This window comes from Cimex lectularius, unplaced genomic scaffold, assembly GCF_000648675.2.
Source record: "Cimex lectularius strain Harlan isolate CLEC.00 unplaced genomic scaffold, Clec_2.1 scaffold339, whole genome shotgun sequence".
Classification (NCBI taxonomy): Eukaryota; Metazoa; Arthropoda; class Insecta; order Hemiptera; family Cimicidae; genus Cimex; species Cimex lectularius.
The window spans coordinates 356359-377427 of record NW_019393118.1 but is presented as its reverse complement, the minus strand read 5'-3'; the positions used below and the strand labels follow the sequence as shown (position 1 = coordinate 377427).

General features: G+C 41.4%; 3 protein-coding genes and 2 non-coding genes across 7 annotated transcripts in view; 2 read left to right on the top strand and 3 right to left on the bottom strand.

The window, feature by feature from the left end:
* Positions 1-716: 716 nt before the first annotated feature.
* On the top strand, positions 717-19608 carry LOC112128107. Its single transcript, XM_024229900.1, has 2 exons — positions 717-727; positions 17359-19608. The coding sequence occupies exon 2, from the start codon at positions 18846-18848 to the stop codon at positions 19374-19376; it is 531 nt and encodes a 176-aa protein (XP_024085668.1). The 5' UTR covers positions 717-727; positions 17359-18845; the 3' UTR covers positions 19377-19608.
* On the top strand, positions 1236-2913 carry LOC106663254 (inositol polyphosphate 5-phosphatase OCRL-1). 2 transcript variants are annotated; one of them, XR_001340006.2, is made up of 5 exons: positions 1236-1347; positions 1510-1579; positions 1634-1774; positions 1863-2562; positions 2641-2913. XR_001340006.2 is itself a non-coding variant. In XM_014387949.2 (4 exons), the coding sequence occupies exons 1-4, from the start codon at positions 1274-1276 to the stop codon at positions 2499-2501; spliced, it is 924 nt and encodes a 307-aa protein (XP_014243435.1). In that variant the 5' UTR covers positions 1236-1273; the 3' UTR covers positions 2502-2577. The 2 variants fall into 2 exon arrangements, 1 of the variants encoding a protein (XP_014243435.1); XM_014387949.2 differs by lacking the exon at positions 2641-2913 and having other exon boundaries at positions 1863-2577.
* LOC106662927 overlaps positions 4159-21069 on the bottom strand; it is a 36357-nt gene continuing 19446 nt past the window's right edge. Inside the window, exon 6 of one of the 2 annotated variants that reach the window (XM_024229899.1) lies at positions 4159-7005. In XM_024229899.1, coding sequence (XP_024085667.1) covers positions 6899-7005 — 107 coding nt within the window. In that variant the 3' untranslated portion in view covers positions 4159-6898. The remainder of the gene's footprint in view (positions 7006-21069) is intronic. The other variant, XM_014387383.2, reaches the window with a different exon arrangement.
* LOC112128108 lies at positions 17355-17461 on the bottom strand. The gene has a single exon (XR_002910866.1). It is a non-coding gene; the product is annotated as a U6 spliceosomal RNA (small nuclear RNA).
* LOC112128109 lies at positions 17464-17566 on the bottom strand. Its single transcript, XR_002910867.1, has one exon. It is a non-coding gene; the product is annotated as a U6 spliceosomal RNA (small nuclear RNA).

The window sequence follows — 21069 nt, the reverse complement described above, 5'->3', positions numbered from 1 at the left end:
AATGTTGAGGTCTTTGTGGATAGTGAGGTTAGTGATATAATAAGATGCTTTGACAATTTGTCTAAGGACTTTCTATTGGAAGATCTGGATGCGCTGGATATTGGAAGGCTTGGCAGTGCCCCACAGTTCTACTCCGTATGTCCATATTGGTCTTAGTAAAGTCTTGTACAGTGTTAGCTTGGTATTAATTGTCGAAATCGATTTTAGTCTTAAAAGTCTTCGTAGTAGTCCAGTTCTTGTATTAAGTTGTTGTTTTTCTAGTCTTGTGTGGGGATTCCACGTCAGTCTGCTGTCGTGTTAAAGTCCCAGGTATTTGCCTTGAGTGGAAACTGGTATCTCTTTGTTGTTGATGTAAAATGGAGTGCAAGACTGCTTTTTCAGCGTAAAACTGCATTTTTCATCGTTCAGTCTTGTCCTCCATTTTTTAAACCAGTCTTCGATAAGCTCAAGATGTTCCTGGATGTAGCTTGGCCAGGATTCTAGTTAGAGGATAGGATTGCGGTGTCGTCCGCGTAGGTGGTGATAATAGTGTCAGGATGTGTTGGTAGGTCAACAGTATAAATGATAAATAGGACAGGACCAAGGATACTCCCTTGCGGTACACCGGCCTGTGTCAGTTTGACTTCCGAGAATTCATTGCCGCACCTCACTCTGAAACAGCGATCACTTAAATACAATTTCATTAAAAGGTAATAATGAGAGGGTAGGAAGCGCTTAAGTTTAAAAAGTATGCCTGGATTTCAGACCCTCAGATAGTAATAAATAAATTAAATAAAAGCAGAACTTATTAACCGATAATGATAATTGTACTTTGATTAATACTTAGCAAATATACCTTGGTTTTTAAAGGTTGCACTAAAAATTTTTATGTAGTTTTTTGAATAATAGGACAGTGCTTTTGCCATAGCACTTGTGATCCTATAGAAATAAATTTTATGTAAATGATTACACCAGTTACAAGAAATGTTCTTATTGTCTTTAAGGAATAGTCTTTCATTTTAAACACTACTTCTCAGATGGGGTACCATTAATATTTAAATTAGTTGGTTTTATTTAAACAATCTTTATTTACATTATTTGATAATTCCGTTAGCGTTGTTTTTGCGTTTAAAGTTTTGAAGAACGGAGTTGGTTTTGAGAGCATTTGAATAAATGTTTTCACAAGTGTTACTATGTCAGTAGAAGTTTTCAACACAAATGAAGGTAATAAGGAAATAAAGCGGAACCATATAAAAACAAGAGGGAAGGGTGGGACCTCAGTCTAAAAGCAGCGATGAGGATACTTCATGTAGTTGTAGCGTTCGCAGCTATTCAGACCGCATTATCAACTGATTTTTTGCCAATATAGTAAGAAATTTTCAGTTATCACAGTCGATCCAATTGGAGACATAACATACGAAAAATACTCACTGTTTCATGTCCTGCCACAATATATCAAGGAGAAATATTTGTCATTACTACGTTTGTAATCAGCTTGCAGGCGAATAAACATAGTTTTGAATTTTTTAGCGTCCATACTGCCACCTGGTTTGTGAAAGGTGAACTTCCGCCGAACGACCTCGAACAATTTCTTGGCCTAGTAAGATTACGAAAGGGTATTTGTGGAATACGATGATCATATATTTTCTTTTAGGATCAACAGCAAAAGCCAGACTTGATCGTGGTCACATTGCAAGGTCTGAACCATAGCACCAGCAAAACGGCGTTCAAGTCAGTGCAGAACCAGTGGTCCAGTGCGATTGGCACTAAATTGTTAAGGAGTGGGTTTGTTCAGGTAAGTAAATCAACAGGTCTTAAATCTATTATCACGGACATGCGTCTATCTTAAGGGTTTCAATATCTCATGGTCTTTGCAATTGTAGATCACGGCTGTTGTTAGTGGAACGCTCGGTAATTTTATATACCAGATCGACAAGTACAAAACATTTCATATTCGGGACATATTAAATTCGACGGCATTATCAGTAGATGAGAATCCGGTACCGAGTGCTCTTGTAACCACAATCGGTTGGTTCGGCCGCCGGATCACGATCGTCAACACAAAATTTACAGGAAAGGAGAGTGAAGTCGAAACCAGATTCTGGGAGTTCTACTACATCGACATGTCGAGAGGCTTGTACTTCAACGACCACGTTTTCTGGATGGGAAGACTGAACTTCAGGGTGGACAAAAAGGCCGCCGATGCTAAGAAGCTCATCGATGCGAACAAGTTGGACGATTTGCTCGCTCACGACCAACTGAAGAAAGGACAACGTTCTTATGACGTGTTCATCGACTGGAAAGAACAGAAGATCAATTTCAAACCGACTTACAAGTTCCACCAGAATTCAGATGAATACAATTTGGACAAGACGCCATCTTGGCCGGACAGGATATTATACAAAACGGAGGGAAATCGTACTTTAGACGAATTGAAATATCAAAGCTTGAATTACAAGCAGTTCAGTCAAAGGCCTGTCATGGCTCAATTCTCTTTCAATCAGCCATTGAAACGGAAATAATAATAAAATTATTATTTTAAAGAAATAAAATATGTGTTTCTCGATTTATATACAAATAAATGTATGTTGAAATCAATCCTCAGTTTAAACATTTTCCGCTTTATAATTGGTCTTATGTGATAACTTCTGAATATTGCAGTTACGTCGTGGCAACGGTGAAATAACAAAGATAGGACAGATAACAACCTGGGCGAGCACAGACCGGTATTTTCTCACCAATACATCCAAATATTTGAGATTTCTCGAGGCATGCCATGTCTGAACCCGCAGCTTGGGCGTTTCCAATCTGCCTAACCACACCACTGATAATTCTCTCATCAAAATGATCGGAAACGACTCATGCACAATAATGCTTAACTTTTAAAATTATCATTGTTATCGCACTGTTTCAATAAACTTTATTAAAAGTTGACTAACCCTCCGGGGTCAATGATGACTCCTGGTCTCCCTTTCTTCCACTGCGACCTAAAAAATCTATTGTGGAATTGACCCTTCTATATATTTCCAAACTCCGAATAGTGCACAACCCTACAACCCTAGACCCTTAAGGTAGTTGACCATTTTTCTGATTACTTTTTGCTTATTTCCCTAGCCTTTCCGAAGAGCCGTTTCACGGCTAATCATCTGTAGTTCCATAGGACATGTCGCGATGTTTCTCATTTTAATGACAGAGTCTTACTAACGCCATTGTGTATGGTGGTAATTTTTGTTTTCCAGGTTGAGATTTGAGGAAGTTTGATTGTTCCCCACTGGTGAATTCACCCAGTCGGTCTTTCCGTCTCCATCCATTGACTCAGTTCCGCTTTAGCACGCTTTCGGTGTACCAATTGCGGTTCTGGACCAAACGTTGTGAGAGCTGCACCTGGTTTTGCTAGGTTTCGAAGCAGTAAGGTAGGTGTGGTGATTAGTGACCGTTAATCGATAATTATTCAGAAATCGTGAGATGCGGTCAAAACTAAAATTCCTCCAGAAATCCAGAACTTCTTATCACTTGGTCCCAAACATTCCATTCCTTACAACAAAACAGATTTTCCAACAGCTAAATTAATTACGGATGTAGACTATGCAATCCAAAAATCCACAAAAACAGAGGAAGAAAAAGACATAACACGATCAAAATGAATTAACACAATAACAAATCACTTACAACACCTCACTACAAATCAACACAACCTATCAACAAACATATACCAAAACCAAAAATTTTCTCAAAAATAATCCTGACATACTCATTCTTTCTGCCGATAAGACCAAACAAACAGTAGCAATCAGCAAAAAAAGATTACAAAGAAAAAAATTGACAAAATTATCACAGACACAAACACATACAGCATAATCAAATCAGACCCTACTCCTCGCATCAAACAGACAAACAAAATTCTCCAAGAAACACTTAAACGAAAAGAAATTGACATACACACCTACAAATCACTTCAAAACAACTCACACCTCCGAAACTATATGGATCTGTAAAAACACATAAACCCGAACACCCTCTAAGACCCATAATTTCAATTGTAAACTCGCCCACATATAACATGACATAATACCTAACCAACATACTCAACATCATAGATAACACATATAATGTAAATGATTGATTTCATTTAATTAACAAAATTAATAATATCCACATCCCCTCACACTACTCTCTTGACCGCATCTCACGATTTCTGAATAATGGTAGTAAGGTATGTTAGACATTCCCAGACCAACTTTGTGTAAAAGATAGTCAAAAGCGTGCTGCTTGTTTGTCTGAGAAAAGGTATATCTATGCACATTTTAATACTTTTTAAATAATTTCTTGTCCAGCATAGTGGATCTCAACTTGGAAAATTGATGGTGTGGCTCCATCTATTACACCATAATAAGGCTATTACTACCTTCAGGGTTTTACTATTGGGTCTCAGGACAGGCCAGAGTAAGCGAAGAGAATGGGATAGAGAATTTAAGAATGGGATATACCGACCAACATTTCCAAAGCTTCTGAGTTATTTAAGTCCTGTAATACCGAACACACAATTTGGATTCAGAGCATCTCATTCTTGTCCGTGGCAACTCCACAGAGTAGTGGATAAAATACTACAAACTTATGAGGGAAAAAGTATTGCCTAGGTTTATTTATAGATACTGAAAAGGCCTTCGATCATGAGGCATGAGGGCTATATAAGATTAAAAAGTTACTACCTGATACATACTACCGGCTGGTGAAGTCTTATGTGACCGACAGAAATTTTTTTGTCAGCTATAAAGGAGCGAACTCTGAAGTACACAACATCTCAGCGGGTGTTCCTCAAGGAATTGTTCTGGGACCCCTCCTTTACATTCTGTTCGAGCATGACTTTCCAGCAGATAGCAACATCGAAATAGCCCAATTTGCCGATGACAAAGCAGTACTGTCCCAAAGTATCACGCTCAGTGATGCAGAAACGAAGATGCAGAATTACTGCCAAAAAATTGATGATTGGGCATCCAAGTGGAAAGTTAAGCTGAATTCAACTAAGTCCAAACTCATTAACTTCACTTATAAGAAGACCTCAAGGCCCTCACATATAGTACTCGGTGGAACTAATGTACCTCAAGCGGACTCATATAAATACTTAGGGCTGCACTTGGACTCGCATCCCACCTAGAATACCCACATATCCTCATCTGTAACGAGAATTCGCTTGCGTATTCGCAATATCAAACCAATTCTCTCTAGCAATTCTGTCCAAATTCCACTTAAGCGACTCCTTTATCTAAGCCTAATAAAACCAATTTGGTTTTATGGCTCGCCCATTTGGTGTTCTGTATCCGCCTCGCAAATAAAAAGGATACAAACGCTGCAGAACCGTGTATTACGGTTAATAACAAACGCGCCCTGGTTCGTAAGGAATGAACAGCTCCATCATGAAATATCGTTGAAATCGGTAGAAGACGAACTAAAGAAGAGATACCCGATGCTGCTTGCCAAAGCTGCTGAATTGCACAAATTCCAGCGAATATGCCTCCACCCCGCCAACAAAGACGGCTAAAAAGAAAGCATACGGACTACAGATTGTAAATATGTGTTAATGTAAATAAGTGCTAGTGTAAACGTGCGCCTGACGTTATATGATTATAGATAAAAACAAAAAAGTAGGTTAATTTATTTATTAATGAGATATTTATTTATCTCAAAGTATTATAATACTCCAGTGAATTATTGTTTGGGCTGCCATAGGGCAGGACCCACCCTCAAATGCCATGTTAATCACACTTTTTGAGTGTGCTGTATATCAGTATTTATTAGCAAAACATAATGTGTATGTACGCAAGAGTTAAATAAAATAATTAATAAAAAAAAGGTCCTGAACCGTTTTGTTGTATATTCACAAGGAAAGAAAATATGGTGAAAGTGAATTAACCTTTGTTCTACAACGTACAAAATGACCCAACAATTTCAAAAACGAGCGTGTGTCAGAGGGTAGTGATCGGAAGGGGTTGAGGCTTTTAGTAGCTTTCCTTCTAGTATTCCTGTAGACACGGACGCCACTGGTAAGTGACCTTGTAATATTCGAATAAAGTAGATAAAGTAACATTCCAAACATTTATGGATTCTATTTTTAGAGACATAAACTACGGTTTTGTCTATGTTGGCGGCATTCTTATAGCTTCAGCAAATGAAGACACAACAAGATGTTGTGTACCTTGAACACGGTATTACAGTAAACACAAATAAAAGCTTTTTCTGGGTACAGGAAGTGGAATTTTTGGGGTATAGGGGAATAAATGTATTACACAGCTACCAGCTAAGGTTCAAGGAGTTATTGATTTTCCCAAACCCGAAAACAAAGGACGACTGAGATTTCTGGGCGTGGTAAACTTCTATCGTCGTTTCTTGCAACGCAAAAGCAGCAGAACGTACTTTAAATAAGTTAACAGGAAACACAAAACAAGAATGACAGAACGCCCGTTTCTTGGCCTCCGGAAGTAGAAAATGCTTTTTGACAATGGAAACTCAATTGACACGAACAATCCAAAAAACGTCCTGACGAGATATGGAAAGAGAACTACAGAACACATCACAGTAAGTAGGAATTCTCCGAATCCGAACTTTTATTTTAATCAGTTCCAAGATAGTTTTCAGTTGACCTTGCAGAATTGGAGAACCTTTAGACTTGGCTTGCTATCTAATAGTTCCATTATTGTTACACCCTTGCGATGTTTGTTAATTATTTCATATGAACATGTTTCTATTGGCCACTTAGTCTGAAAGATGGCTGTGGTAGTAGTCGAGGACCATGTTGTGCTCATAGTTAGGCCCCTTTATGCGCATTCCCGTACCATTTCTTATCCTTGCGCCGTCCATATGCGAAAGAAGACCTCCAATTATTTCTATTTATTGAATCCGACCATCCATTTATTCAAAATTGTTAATTAGTCGGGAAAATTAGTGGGCGGTATGTTAACGTCAATATTAATCCTTTAGATATTTGTTCCATACGGTTGTATATCAAGTAGAGTTCATCCAGCAGAAGTTCTAAAACAAATTAATCAACCAATGTCATCAATATTTGTCATATAAATAATAAAACAAACTGACCAAACGAATACAAATATTTAATTATGTAAACCAACTTTAATATGTATTCACTATTTTTCCTGGTCCGCTTGACCAATTAACATTATCCAATTAATTAAGGTTTTAAGTTGAGATAAAAAAAAGTCAGTGTCACGAGCGGCATTCGAACCCACGACCTTCGGCTTGATACACCGCTACTCTACCACTTGAGCTATAGTGACTTCGATCCCCCCGGGCACCAACTTCCCATCTCAACCCCACCTTTTGAATTTTCCCTCCTTTTTGCCATTTTTCAAAAGGTGGGGTTGAGATGGGAAGTTAGTGCCCGAGTGGATCTAAGTCACGATAGCTCAAGTGGTAGAGTAGCGGCGTATCAAGCCGAAGGTCGTGGGTTCGAATCCCGCTCGTGACACTGACTTTTTTATCTCAACTTAAAACCTTAATTATATGGATGATATTAATTAGTCAAGCAGACCACGAAAAATAGTGAATTTAATGATTTAAAAATGAAGTATACTTCACTAAAGCTCTCCATGGCCATTTCACTTGTCGCCGAGAATCAAGTAGATTACACGACATTTGAAAAATGGCAAAAAGGAGGGAAAATTCAAACAGGTGGGGTTGAGATGGGAAGTTAGTGTCCGAGTGGATCGAAGTCACAATAGCTCAAGTGGTAGAGCAGCGGCGTATCAAGCCGAAGGTCGTGAGTTCGAATCCCGCTCGTGACACTGACTTTTTTATCTCAACTTAACACCTTAATTAATTGTTTAATATGTATTTAAAATATATAAAAAACAAAAATACTGAGACAAAAAGGTTTTAATTACATACTAGAACAGCAAAAACAGGGAAACAGGAAGACTATGGACATGGTGATCCAATTACACTCGAAAATATAAAACCTTTATTACACATGAAAATAAATTTCAAAACAGACAATAGTTACAGAAATACATACAATTACAATAGTAGCAAATTTGTAATGGCACTTGTAATACTAAATTTAATAAATATATATTAATATTGTATATCACATTGTCAAAATGAGGGTAACAGATACAAAAATAGATACTGGAGTTATAGATCACATTTCCATCACATGTACAGCACCACGATCATCTACGATCGGCCTACTGAAGTTTGTCCAGTGGATGCTACAATGCGCCTTTGGAAGCCAGAAATTGCACGTTTTGGTTATATTTATAGTAATATTATTTCTTACATTACAAACATTATCATTTTTTAATTAGGAGACGGAATCACTCTCAGAGTGTTAGAAAAAGACGGTTTAACCATAGATGAATAAGGTGAAAGGCGAAGAGAATTATAGGTTATGCACAATACGTAATTTTACGCCATTTCGCAAATTTGAAATTGATTGGTTTCTTAACACATTCTTGATATATACTTTCGTTTCAGGAACCGAAACAGCTCGATTATTTAAATAAATATTTCATTGCGATAGGAAATACTATTAGTGCAAATAAAAGATAAGTGGAATATTGTAACAACAGCCAACTTCATACCCCTAATCCAAAAAAATTCCGTTAAAAAAAAAAAACATAACTAGAAATTATTAAAACAGGTAATACTATAAATTCAAAAAGCACTGGACCAGACAAAATCTCTATCATTATTATCAGATTGATTATGAATAAAATTAGTCATATATTTGCTGATATTTTTAACACGTCCATCTAAAATAGTATATATTCCGATGATTGGAAAAGGTCCTATCCTCTACCTAAAACACAAATCCTACTTGTGTCGTTCCCATTTTCGTCCAATTAATATTTTAGCTTGCCTTAGTATTTGATAAACTATTATTTAATCAAATCTATCAATTTGTTGAAAGTAATAATATTATTTAAGGTTTTAGACGTTTCAAGCCAGATACCGGAAAATTGTCAAATGACATAAAACTGGTATTGATGATAGATTATGATAAACTCATTTCAGTGCTCTGATCAATAAATCAATCTATCATGTAATGTTGTTAACTGGTTTCGATCTTATATTTCCAATAGGAAAGCAAAAAGCAATTATTCTAATTGGATGTTTAGCAATCGTGGTGTCGCTCAAGGGTCTACGCTATCGGCCTTATTGTTTATCCTATACGTAAACGGAATATGTTACGAAATCACTAACCGCCTCTTTTATTTGTAAATCGAAGACCTGAATGTATATGTAAATTCTCGATTATCAAATATAAATATAAACATATTAAGGAGCGACATAAAAACATAAAAAAAGTGTAGCGATGATCATGGCTTATCAATTGCTATTAAAAAAATTAAAGTGATCACAAGCAGTTTGCAAATTTAAAGAAAGATATTATAGAAATCAAAATTGATGATAACGTATTAATTTTAAAACAACGAATTAAAAATTCTAGGCTTAGCAGCAGATAAATATTTAATCTGGAAGTTCTTATCGTTTGTATTTTGAATTAGGTAAACTTTATTTGTATGTAGGAATGCTCGTTAAAAATAAGAAGTCCTGAGACCTAATTTAGCGAGCTTTTATAAATAAAATGTTCAATTTAATTCATCAGTCGATTATTATCGATTATCGCTGAAGAACTTTCGGACAACCAGGTAATCAGATGTTCTTAACTTTCCCTGAAGATATAATTCTAATACAGAAAGTCAAAATGATAGAAAATTTAATAAAGGCTTTCAGTCTGTACTGCTGAGATCAACTCCAGATAGAACGTCTAGAAAAGGAAAAAACAAAGTAGTTGATAAAAAAAGAGCTGCTGAAAGTAGTGAAAGAAACTTGTTCCTCACAAAACTGTCACATCAACTTATCAACAACAAAAGAAATGTGGAAAATAGCATTAGAAAATATCCACAAAGCAAAAGCCCAAACAAAAAAATATTATGATAAACGCCATACAAAAATCGATTTGGCCATAGGAGATTTAGTTTTCTTACGCGCTTACAATCTGTCTAAAGCGGCCCATATACGCTCAATATTATTGCGCAATATTTAGGTTTGTGCAATACAGTTGATCGTGTGTAGTCGAAATTGAAAGGTTGTGCAATATATTGTGGTAAATTCAAATCCTTGAAAATATATTGTGCAAACGGGAAAAGGTTGTGCCGTCTGTAGGCAATATTGCGCAATATCCCATCAGTCAGTATCAACACGTGGTAGAGTACGCGTCGTCATGGCTGCCAAGGAAGCTGATAGGCAATTCATTTTCGAAGTCATTGACATTTATCAGGGAGAACCCTCACCCCAAGATACAAGACCCTTTTTCGCTACTTTTCGCTAAACTTTGTTTTGTTTCAACTATTTTGTTTCTTATTACTTAGCATAGTTTTTTGTCTGCCTTTTTGCGAGCTCTTCTTCTTTTTCGCACTGGCACCCACAGCGATAATCACACAACACAAATCACTATCACTCAACATGACTTCACTACATGAAATTCTGGTTGGAACTAATTGCACAATATATTGCCTTGAAGGTTGTACGTCTGTGCTCGCGATTGTGCAATATATTGCACAACCATCAATATTGCCTGCATACGATACAATTTATTGCACAAATCAAAATATTGCGCAATAATATTGAGCAGTGTAGGGCCTCCGTCAAAATATTGTGCAACCCACATTGTGCAATAATATTGAGCGTGTATAGGCCGCTTAACGCCAACAAACAATTCGCAGCAAAACTAGCATACAAATATAACGGACCCTACAGAATAATAGAAAAACACTCAAATGTGTCTTACCTTCTCCAAAATTCGGAAAACCCCAATGACATTAAAAGAGCACACATTTCCCAATTAAAACCATTTGTCCTCAAATAAACAAGCATAATCACAATACTAACTAGGGTTACACGTGTCACTAACAAATCACAGTCTAAATAGTAAATAACAATAAAGATGCAATAGAAATAATAATAAACAAATCATTTATATACATATACACGGCACTCTCAACACGACACGCAAAGATGGCACAATTACACAGAAGACAAACACTTTGAGTCCTGAAGATGATCTGAATAAAAGATCGAAACGTTGGCTCGATTTCTTGTCTCCTCGAAGTAGTCTTGCTCCGTTATGGGACAGAAGTTGGCTGGAACCCCCTGAACCCTGTAATGTATAAGTTCGGAGCCGACTGGTATAGCATGTATCCTCATCCGAAATACTTGGACGACCAATCGTGCGCCATCCGAGACTATGTGGACATAACGAGGTGCTTTAAATGCCAGGGTTATGGACACATTGCTATCACTTGCCCCAAACGTGAGCCGGTGTGCGGCCGATGCGCTCAGGCGCATGACTCTAGAGACTGCAAAGCTCTAAACTGCGCAAACTGCTTGCGTATTGGAAGACCCCATGCCCATGCTGTGGCCTCTAGAGGATGCGAGGCACACATGAGGGCTGCAGTAAAAATAAAGTGTTTTACGGACTACGGGGAAGCCGTACAGCATTCCACTGAAGCCGAAAGGACTCAACATTCTACCCAATTTGCCAGCGAGAAGTTCCTGAACAGACACTTCAGAAAAGCCCCGAGGAACAGCATACGCTAGCGGACAAGAAAATTGAAGATTTGAGATCACCTAATCTCAACTCATGATGACACCACACAGCAGAACCACTAAAGCTCCCTTAAGGCTAGCACAGTTAAACTTCCACGGCTCACAAACTGTCTGTGACAAGGCCCGCGTCCTTGCTCAAGAACAAAAAATAGATATTCTACTAGCACAGGAACCCCGGAAAAAAGGTACCGAGCGAGCAATGGGTCTAGCTGCGCAGGTAACCGTTGGGCCGCACTCTACTTCTCCGCGAGCAGCAATTTATGTTCTCAGCAGGAGCCTAAAAATTCAGACTCAGGAGCACAATCCATTATGGGGATGAGACTTAATGTTTTTTTTTTCATTACCCTTTGCACCGACCACCCGGGCGCTGTAAGAAGCCGAAAAGGCTCAAGGAACAGCCCCGGGGGGACCCGCGGCAATGGGGTGATATCTTTATTATTTATTTATTATTATTAATTTTTTTTACCTGTTGCTCCTTCTGACCCCAAGCTTTTTTATAGATTCCGTCTATAACAAAAAAGCGAGACAAAAAGAAGAGCCAAAGAAACTGTAAAGAGCCGGCGACGGCTTAGGAACAGTATAAAAGAAGGCCAAGACGGCTATTTACTTTCCTTTGCGTTCTTCACTTGCTTCATATAAATATTCTTCTTCTTTGGCATATTCATTCTTCATTTCTGACATCTTTTGTGACCCCCTTCCCATCAAACCCATATTCTTCATCCTCATACTTCAAATTGACATCCCCTTTTGGCATCTTTCATTTCTTTCTTGGTTCTATCATCAATCACCCAAAACAGGAAAGCCGGACAGCCCAATAATGAATCAGGAACATAGCACAAATAAGGACCATGACACGAATAATGATGAAGCCATTTCTATGACTAATGAAATAAGAGCACATATTGCCCAGTTAATGATAGACCCGACCAGCAGATGCCCGAAACAGGCGGCAGCTTTTTTGATTGCCGAAACGGATAAACTTGTTGCGGTACTTCATAAACTAGCTTGCGAAAATGTATATCTTAAAGGCCTAAACCAGATTAAGGAAAGAGAAACAACGCAAGATGCTCGTGGCACGGCCGATGCCGTCGCCGAAGCACTTCTGCCCACTATAAAGAGCATTGCAGACGAGCTTAAGAAATCACCTAATTTGGGCCTGTCCCCAAGTGTAGTCTCCGAACTTAAAAATGTGTAATCCAAATCCAAAGTAATGACGCGCCAGTGAAGACCGTAACCTGGCCTAGTAGAAGGAGGAAAAGCCCTGCCGCTTACCGCCCGTCTGAAAAACCTAGCGCAGTTGAATCAACAGCGCAACAGGCAGGCGATAAGCAGGAACGCAAAAAAGCAGATCAATGGGAAACAGTCAGCGAATACCCGTGGGTAACGGCCAAACCTAGAAAGCGACGATCGCCTAAACCGCGTGTGACTTTGTGAGATTCGCACTTTTATTAGATGGGAGCTCCATTATAATAGAGTCAGTCTCACTAGACGTCACAACAATTTTTGTTCTTTTTTGGGCATCAAGAGTAGGGGACAACGCAGCTGATCAATTAAAAAAAAGAACTCGATAGAGGTATCTTTTTTTTGCTTCAATGGTCCTCCCAGTTGTCTTAAACACGACCAGAGGAATTCACGCCGTACATGCAAGATCGAAGAATTCTTCATAGCAGACGGTAATTTTCGTTGTTACCTTTTTCTGTTCCCCTGTTACAGAGACTATTATCGTAAATATGTTTTTTTTTTCAATTAAAAAATAATTAGTTCAGTAGTGGATTTTTATCTTCTTTTTCACCTTTTTTCCATTATATTTTTTTCTTTAAAACTCGTCTAAAGGAGTAAAGGTTAATTTTATTTTTTCCTTTTTTTATGCGAGGCCATTAAAAAATTAATGATAAATTAAAGAATAAATTGGTTCCTCGCACGCGTGAACAGCCAGACGGATATTATACCCCACAAACAGAGACCCAACCTCAGCCCCAAATTCCTCAAAAGACGACAAAAGCTCCACGCCAAGAAAGAGGGATCTCATTGACAGAAATCAGCAAGGCCAAAGAGGCACAGGATAGCCTCGTATTAGTGGATCCTATAAATGGAATGGAGCAGTCTGACCTCCTAAAAAAGGTTAAGGAGCACCTGAACCCCAGGATAACAAAAATCCGTATTGACGGAATAAGAGCCACCGCCAGGGACGGCGTGGCCATAAGAGTTGAGTCTGTTTCTGCCTAAGCCGCGGAACTCAAGAAACTCCAAGAAACAGACCTTAACCCAAGAGGGTTTATGAAGAGGAACCCTCGGGTTCTAATCCTGCGAGTGCCTAGGGAAACCAACGCAAGCGATCTCAAAGAAGAAATAGTCGCCAATAACTCGTTGGAGGAGCCTGCGGACTTGATTAGGCCCCTTTATACATTACGCTATGGCAGCGGCCCTCGGGAGACCAACCCAATTGTGTCGTGGGTCGTCGAACTACCGCCGTGCGCGGTGGGAGAGCATGTTGGCATTACTAGGTGCTATAAATGCCAGGACTATGGCCACATCGCCCCGTATGTCCCAAAAAAGAGCCAGCTATTATGTTTGCGAGATCGAATTATCAGCCTGCTTCAAAAGCTTGCAATTGAGAATATCCACCTGGCAGCGACCATTAATAGGACCCATACCCTTCCGGACCAGCATGTAAGTGCAATAGTCGCTGCCTTGACTCCCGCGTTTGATAGAATTGCGTCAGAGTTACAGACTGCAAACACGTCAACGTCCTTTTCGCCTGTGAAAACAATCGTCAACGAACTAACGCCATGCGTTGGCAAAATAAAGAAGTTACAAACCCCAACGGACAAAAGTCCGAGGGACGACCAAAACAAAGGACTAGTAGAGACCAAAACCCATGGGTAATGGCCAAGCCCAGAAAGCGACCATCCGCGAAGCCGCGCGAACAGCCTTCGCCTCACGTAAACTATAGCGTTTCGAAGAAAATTACTCGGCCTATGATCTGGAAGCCCTAGCGATAAGTTTTGCGTTAGATAAGTACAGAATCTATCTCGAAAGCCAAGAATTTACGTTGTTTACTGATCATAAAACACTGACCAGTATCATCACATATGGTAGCAGAGCATAAACGATCCTTTTAATACAGTTCATTCCTTAAATGTGTTCGTTGGGGTACAGAAAGTTTGTATATTGGTTTTGTTTTGTGTTAATGTTAGTATTAAGCATGATATATATGTTACTAACTTATTATTATTGTTAAGTACTCTGCAGTAAATCATTTCGAAATATTTCACTAAAGTAATAAAAAATTAAATAACTATCAATTATAAGGGTTACAAACGGTTATCGGTTTATGACTTGAGTAGGAGGGGACGTCGTTACCTTTTATTTTTGTTTTATTCGTGGCTTTATTAGTTTTCATTCGTATAGTAATTCTTTCAAATATACCTTCCATTATCAAAAGGAATCCGAATTTCAATAAATCTCGTGGAACAAATTGTGTGAATTAATAGGGCTCTGAAACGTGACCCTATGTGAACACGAAAATGGACCCAAATGCTCAGAATCCTCAGACAATCACGCAAGCCGGCGGAAGTTTGTTTGTTCTGCACTGAAATTTGTACAGAAGCGGATTCTTCTCGCTGTTCTGTATGCCTAGACAATTTCCATTTCAAATGTTCGTCTATAAAATCAAAAGAGGCATGGAAAAAAAAGAGTCACGAACAAAGGGGAATATGAAAATGTGATTCGTGTAAAAACCCAACTGAATATTTATAGTCTCAAATTTGGTGGTCTATTTTACCATTCCTAGAGAAATTATATGATGTAAACATGACGACCACAGAATGGTTTGACGAAATATTTAAGAGAATCTGAAGGAGATCTGAAGTCGAGGGGGTCTCACCCAGGCAAGAAACAAAAACCGCGAATTCGGATAGATCGAGTCAATGTTACAAACCTGATAAACTTGGTCCGTGGCGATTTAGCTCAAGAAGAAGAAACCCTTCTGTGGCCTGCGGAAAGCAATATTCAGGATATTGATAACAAAGTAGCCATTCTTACAACGGCGTTGACTGAGGGACCGGATAGGATGTGTCGTGACACGTCGATACTGGGCTTGCCTGGTGGACCAGGGAAGTTGCGGAAAGCAAAGCAGCAGCTCAGCGCTTGAAGCGCCTATTTCAGAGAAGTCGCGAGATGACAGAAAGAGAAGACCTCAAGAGAGCATATTTACATGCCAAAAAGTCATTTCGAAAGGAGCTTCGAAGATCGAAGAGAAAAGAATGGCGACGATTTGGGGAAGAGGGGGACAAGGTTGACAAATGGGGTTTGCACGCTAAAGTGGCTCGTGGGAAAAATACGAGTAGGATGGCTGAGGAATCCTTTGGCCGTGAGCAACTAGGGCTCACTGCCGCTGGGTTGGTATTACTCGAGGATGCCTTTCCGCCTGATGAAATGGCAAGTGATGGGCCGGAGCACACAGCTATAAGAAGAGCAGAGACGATTGCAGTAGATGGCATGACCACCCCATGGACAGTAGAAGTTTCCAGCGTCATTTGCAAACTGAGAGCCGGCCGTGCTCCAGGAATGGACAGAGTCGAAGCGGCTGTAGTTAAGGCATGTGAAGACGTTATAACACCATATATACATCAGTTTTCGGCGGATTGCCTCAAAGTGGGATATTTCCCTGCGACGTGGAAAAAAAGCGCTTTCCTGAAGACTGGCAGACCTGCGAATCAACTGTCATCTTACCGAATGATTTCCTTCTACCGGAAAGTGCTAGAGCATTTGATTCTAGCAAAGCTTCGCATGTCGTATATACGGGTGGCATGCCGGGGCGTAGTACTTTCGCGAAATAGCTGACCGTGTTTCAACTGCGACGTCCAAATATGTAATTGGAATCTTCTTTGATGTGAAGAAAGAATTCGATCGCATGTGGTGACCGCCATGCTGGATGTGTTGTTCCGCCGAAATGTTGACAATGATCTGTGTGCCATGATTGTCAGCTATTTAAGAGGACGGCATGTGACCCTTTCGGAATATGGCGCTGACTGCATCAGGAATGTACAGATGGGGGTTCCCCAGGGCTCTTGTACTAGGTCCGTACCTGTGGTCCGTCCTATTCGATGAAGCCCTTATACAATTGGAGAATGCAAGACTTACGGCACTGGCCTACATGGATGACCTTGTGGTAAACATCCAGGCGGACACTATAGGGCCCTCGAAGCCCAGTGAGAGATCGCGGTAACCGTGCTGGGTAACTGGTGCAGGAGAGTATGGTTGCAGCTGGCCCCTGAAAAAACGGAGCTAATGCTCCTAATAGGCTCCCTCAACTCAGAATAGACGGCAGAGCCATTGAAGCCTATCAGGGCCCTGAGTGGAGCAGCGTAGGGAATTAGTTGGAGAATAAGACAGACGTATTACTCGGCACTTTATCAATCCGTCCTGCTCTACGCTGCCCCCGCGTGGGCAAGAGGGCTGCGGGAAGCAGATTGGGCAAAGCTTCGCAGTGCACAACGAGCGGCCTGGTTGGCCGTCACGCAGGCTTATCGGACGGCATCCACGGATGCTTTGAACGTGATAGCCGGGCGACCCTCATTGGACCTGCAGGCAAAAGCTGCGTGTTCTGCTTGGGAACAAACCAACGGGTACCTGCATACCCGTCCAATTGAAAGAGGAAATTGCCTATTGGCTGACGAATGAATGGCAACGCCGATGAGAAACGTCGCCCAAGGGAAGACACACGTACCGTCTATTTAACAGTATCGAGAGTCGTGGAACGCTTCACGATTTTGCGTGTCATCCTTGCGCAGGGGCCATGCTAATCTTCTCTGTATCGTTCCAATTTTAGTATATGTACCGCCGAAGCGAGTACAAAAAAATGTGGAACGCTTCACGATTTTGCGTGTCATCCTTGCGCAGGGGCCATGCTAATCTTCTCTGTATCGTTCCAATACAGTATATGTAATCGTATATGTACCGCCGAAGCGAGTACGTCGAGTTGGCATCGAGCTTTCATCGTGTGCGGACGTGTTTACGAGTGCTCTGTGTACGGCAGTTGGTTCGAGCGGTTGCAGGAACACATGTTGCCAACGAATGATTCCAGCAGATTCGTCTCCTCACCAGCTTTCCAATGAGCTATTACAATTGAAAATTGGTTAAGGTAGGCCAAAGTTATTGTCAATTAAATAATACGTTAATTGAGCACGTGGTCGACGCCTACGGGCTGACCAACTTTGGAGGCCAGAATATCCCTAGTGAAGTTTCCCTCCTGTTGAAATTTCTTCATTCTGACATCTTTTGTCCCTCCCCTTCCCCTCTATACCATTACTTACTTGCTTCATTATTATCTTCATTTCTGTTGGCACTTCTTCCGCTTTCCTTCAACATTATTTTATTCTTCAACCTCAGTCCTTTAAATCTTCATGCTTTTATTCATTTCGATTGTCATCTATTGTCATCTCTTCTCCTCTCTTCATTTCTACTGATTTATTCTTCGTTTAAATTGTCATTCCATTTTGACATCTTTTGCCTTCTCATTTCGAGTATTCTTCACGTTTCTTCATTTCAGTTGTCATCCCTTTTCCAGCCCTCGAACTTTAATGCCTTCATTGTTTTCATTTATCATTTAAATATTATCTCTTTCTGACCTCCTTCTCCCTCCCCATCGCATCAGAATCCTTTTCATCTTTTATCATCCTTCGTGAGTGACAATTATAGACACCGTAAATGGAAGACTTCATGAATAATGATGCGTCTTTTGTATCTGGGGTTCAGTCGGTCTCCCTGAGCACTAGGCATGAAAAAACATGCTCAGATGCTCTTGGACTGTGTACTGAAATTAATCAGTACTTGATCGACCCCAAGAAGAAATGCACTAAACCTGCTGCGCAGTTTGTGAGCGAAAGGGTTGGCAAGCTTTTAGGTTTGCAACAAACAGTTTGCATTCAAAATGCCCAGCTTACTTCTACTGAAGAAGAAAGCAAGATTACATCAGCTCTGGATGAGCTGCGCCGAGTTGTATCAAAGATGGACAACAAAGAAACCACAGAGCAATCATCACTATTGCAGAAAGTGAAAAATAGGAAACCACAACAGCAACAAAAAGATACACCAGCAACTGAAACCTGGAGTGCAGTGGTCTCCAGGAAGAATAAGGCTGGGAAAAGGAGGATGACTGTAAGGCCATCCTTGAAAACGCCGCCCTTGGCCAGTCTGGTCTGAAGGCCCGCGCAGTAGGGAAGAGGAATCCTCGACTCATGGTACTGAGAGTACCGAAGGAGGATAAGCCGGAAGAAATTGCGACGCAATTAGTTGAAAACAATCGTGATGAGGGAGTATGGACTAAAGAAAACGTCCGACCCCTCTTCACAGTGAGATACGGCGGGGCTAGCAGAAAAGACGCCCAATTCGTGTCTTGGGTCGTCGAGGTCGACCCGCAGACGCTGAAATCCGCCATCGGTCGAGGTCGCGTTAACCTCGACTATCAGACGTGTGCAGTTAGGGAGTATCTGGGAGTTACCAGATGCTACAACTGCCAGGCGTACGGGCATGTGGCATCGGCATGTTCCAAGAAAGGTCCCACTTGCGGGGTCTGCGCTGATAGCCACGACACCCGCAAATGCAGCAGCAAAAACCTAAAATGCGCGAACTGCCTACGTATAGGCAAAGCTCACAATCATCGCGCAGGCTCACAGTATTGTGAAGCACAGATCAGAGCGGTGGCGGGCGTGATGTGCGCCACTGATTATGAATCATCACCGCAGACCCTTGTCCAAATGGAAGTATGATTAGCCCGCCACATACCTCCACACCGTCGTTAAAAATCGCGCAGCTGAACTGTCACAGCTCCCAGACTGTTCATGCTGAAGCCCGCATCATAGCCGAATGAGAGAAGATTGACCTCTTCCTGGCTCAGGAACCATGGGAGCTCGGAATAGACAGAGCCATGGGACTGAAGGCCAGAGTTGTCAAAGCTAACAGGACAGCGCGACCTAGAGCGGCGGTCTACGTGCTTAATAAAAGTATCAAGGTCGTCTTGCTACCGGAGTCCGATGATGACTTGGCGTGCTGCCTGGTACGCTGGAAAGAAGAGGAGATTGTCGTCGGGTCGGTCTACTGTGACAGGAGAAGGGACATCGTGCACGATGTTACTAAGCTGCAGCAACTCGTCCATAAATACAGGGATCGATGCGTCATAATAGGTGGAGATTTCAACGCCCATCATCCTGCCTGGGGGGACGCGGGCTGTGATCGGAGAGGGGAAACAATCCTAGATTTCGTCAACGACAACTGGTTGATGTTGTTGAATAGCGAGGAATCCCCTGTCACTTACTCTGCTATACAGGGTAGCTCTGCGATTGATCTGACATTAATGTCAACATTTCTGTATGAGCGGGTCAGTCGTTTCGATATAGAAATGACGGCCACCACGGGCGATCACGCCTTATTGCGAATTGATTTGGATCCACGGTCGAGCCCCTTTCATAGCACCCGACCGAAACGGATAAAAGTTAACAGCATACCGACCCGTGAGCTAAAGCTTGTCGTGGGGGGCGAACTTTTGCAGGTAGAAGACACACTTCTGTGGCCTGCCGCAACCGCAGAAGAGATCGAAGACAAAGTTTCAGTTCTGTCCACTATCCTAAGCCATGGCGTTTCCAAACTCGATCGGAGCGCTGTGGCCAGTCAGGCTCCCGCATGGTGGACGGAGGATGTGGCGGTTAAGAAAAAAGCGGCCCAGCGAGCAAGACGGCTATTCCAACAGAGTCGCACGCTGGCGGATAGGGAAGCTCTCCATGAGGCTTTTCACCAGGCTAAACGCAGTTTCCGTAAGGAACTCCGTAAAGCCAAGAGAAGCCAGTGGAATAGAGATTTATCCGGAGTAGGTCTAACCCCCGTAGCATACGTGGACGATCTAGTGGTCATCATCCAGGCCGACACTAAGGCGCAATTAGAGCGTAAAGGCGCACAAGCCGTGACCGCACTAGAGGGCTGGTGCCAAAGGAATAAACTCCGACTGGCCGCGCACAAGTCGGAACTAATGCTGCTGAAGGGAAAGCTCAACATTCGCTCACCGCCAGTAATTCGTATAGACGGTGAGACGATAAAAAGCCCGGAATCCCTGACTTACCTTGGACTATCTATGACACCAGGGCTTAAATTGGGTGTCAACGCGACCGCCATCAAGAACAGAGTGCCCTCTAGAATCGCGGCAATCCGCTCTCTGAGCGGAGCTTCATGGGGGGCATCGTACAAAACACGACAAGTGTATTACACAGCACTGTGCGAGTCCGTGATGCTATACGCGGCTCCTGCGTGGATCCGCGAGTTACGCGCAGCGGACTGGGCAGTGCTGGAGCGCGCTCAACGCACGGCCCTCCTCGCCGTCACACAGTGTTACAGGACGGTTTCCACGGCGGCTTTACAGGTCGTCGCTGGTAGGCCTCCTGTTATCGAGCTTTCATCGGGTGCAGACGTGTC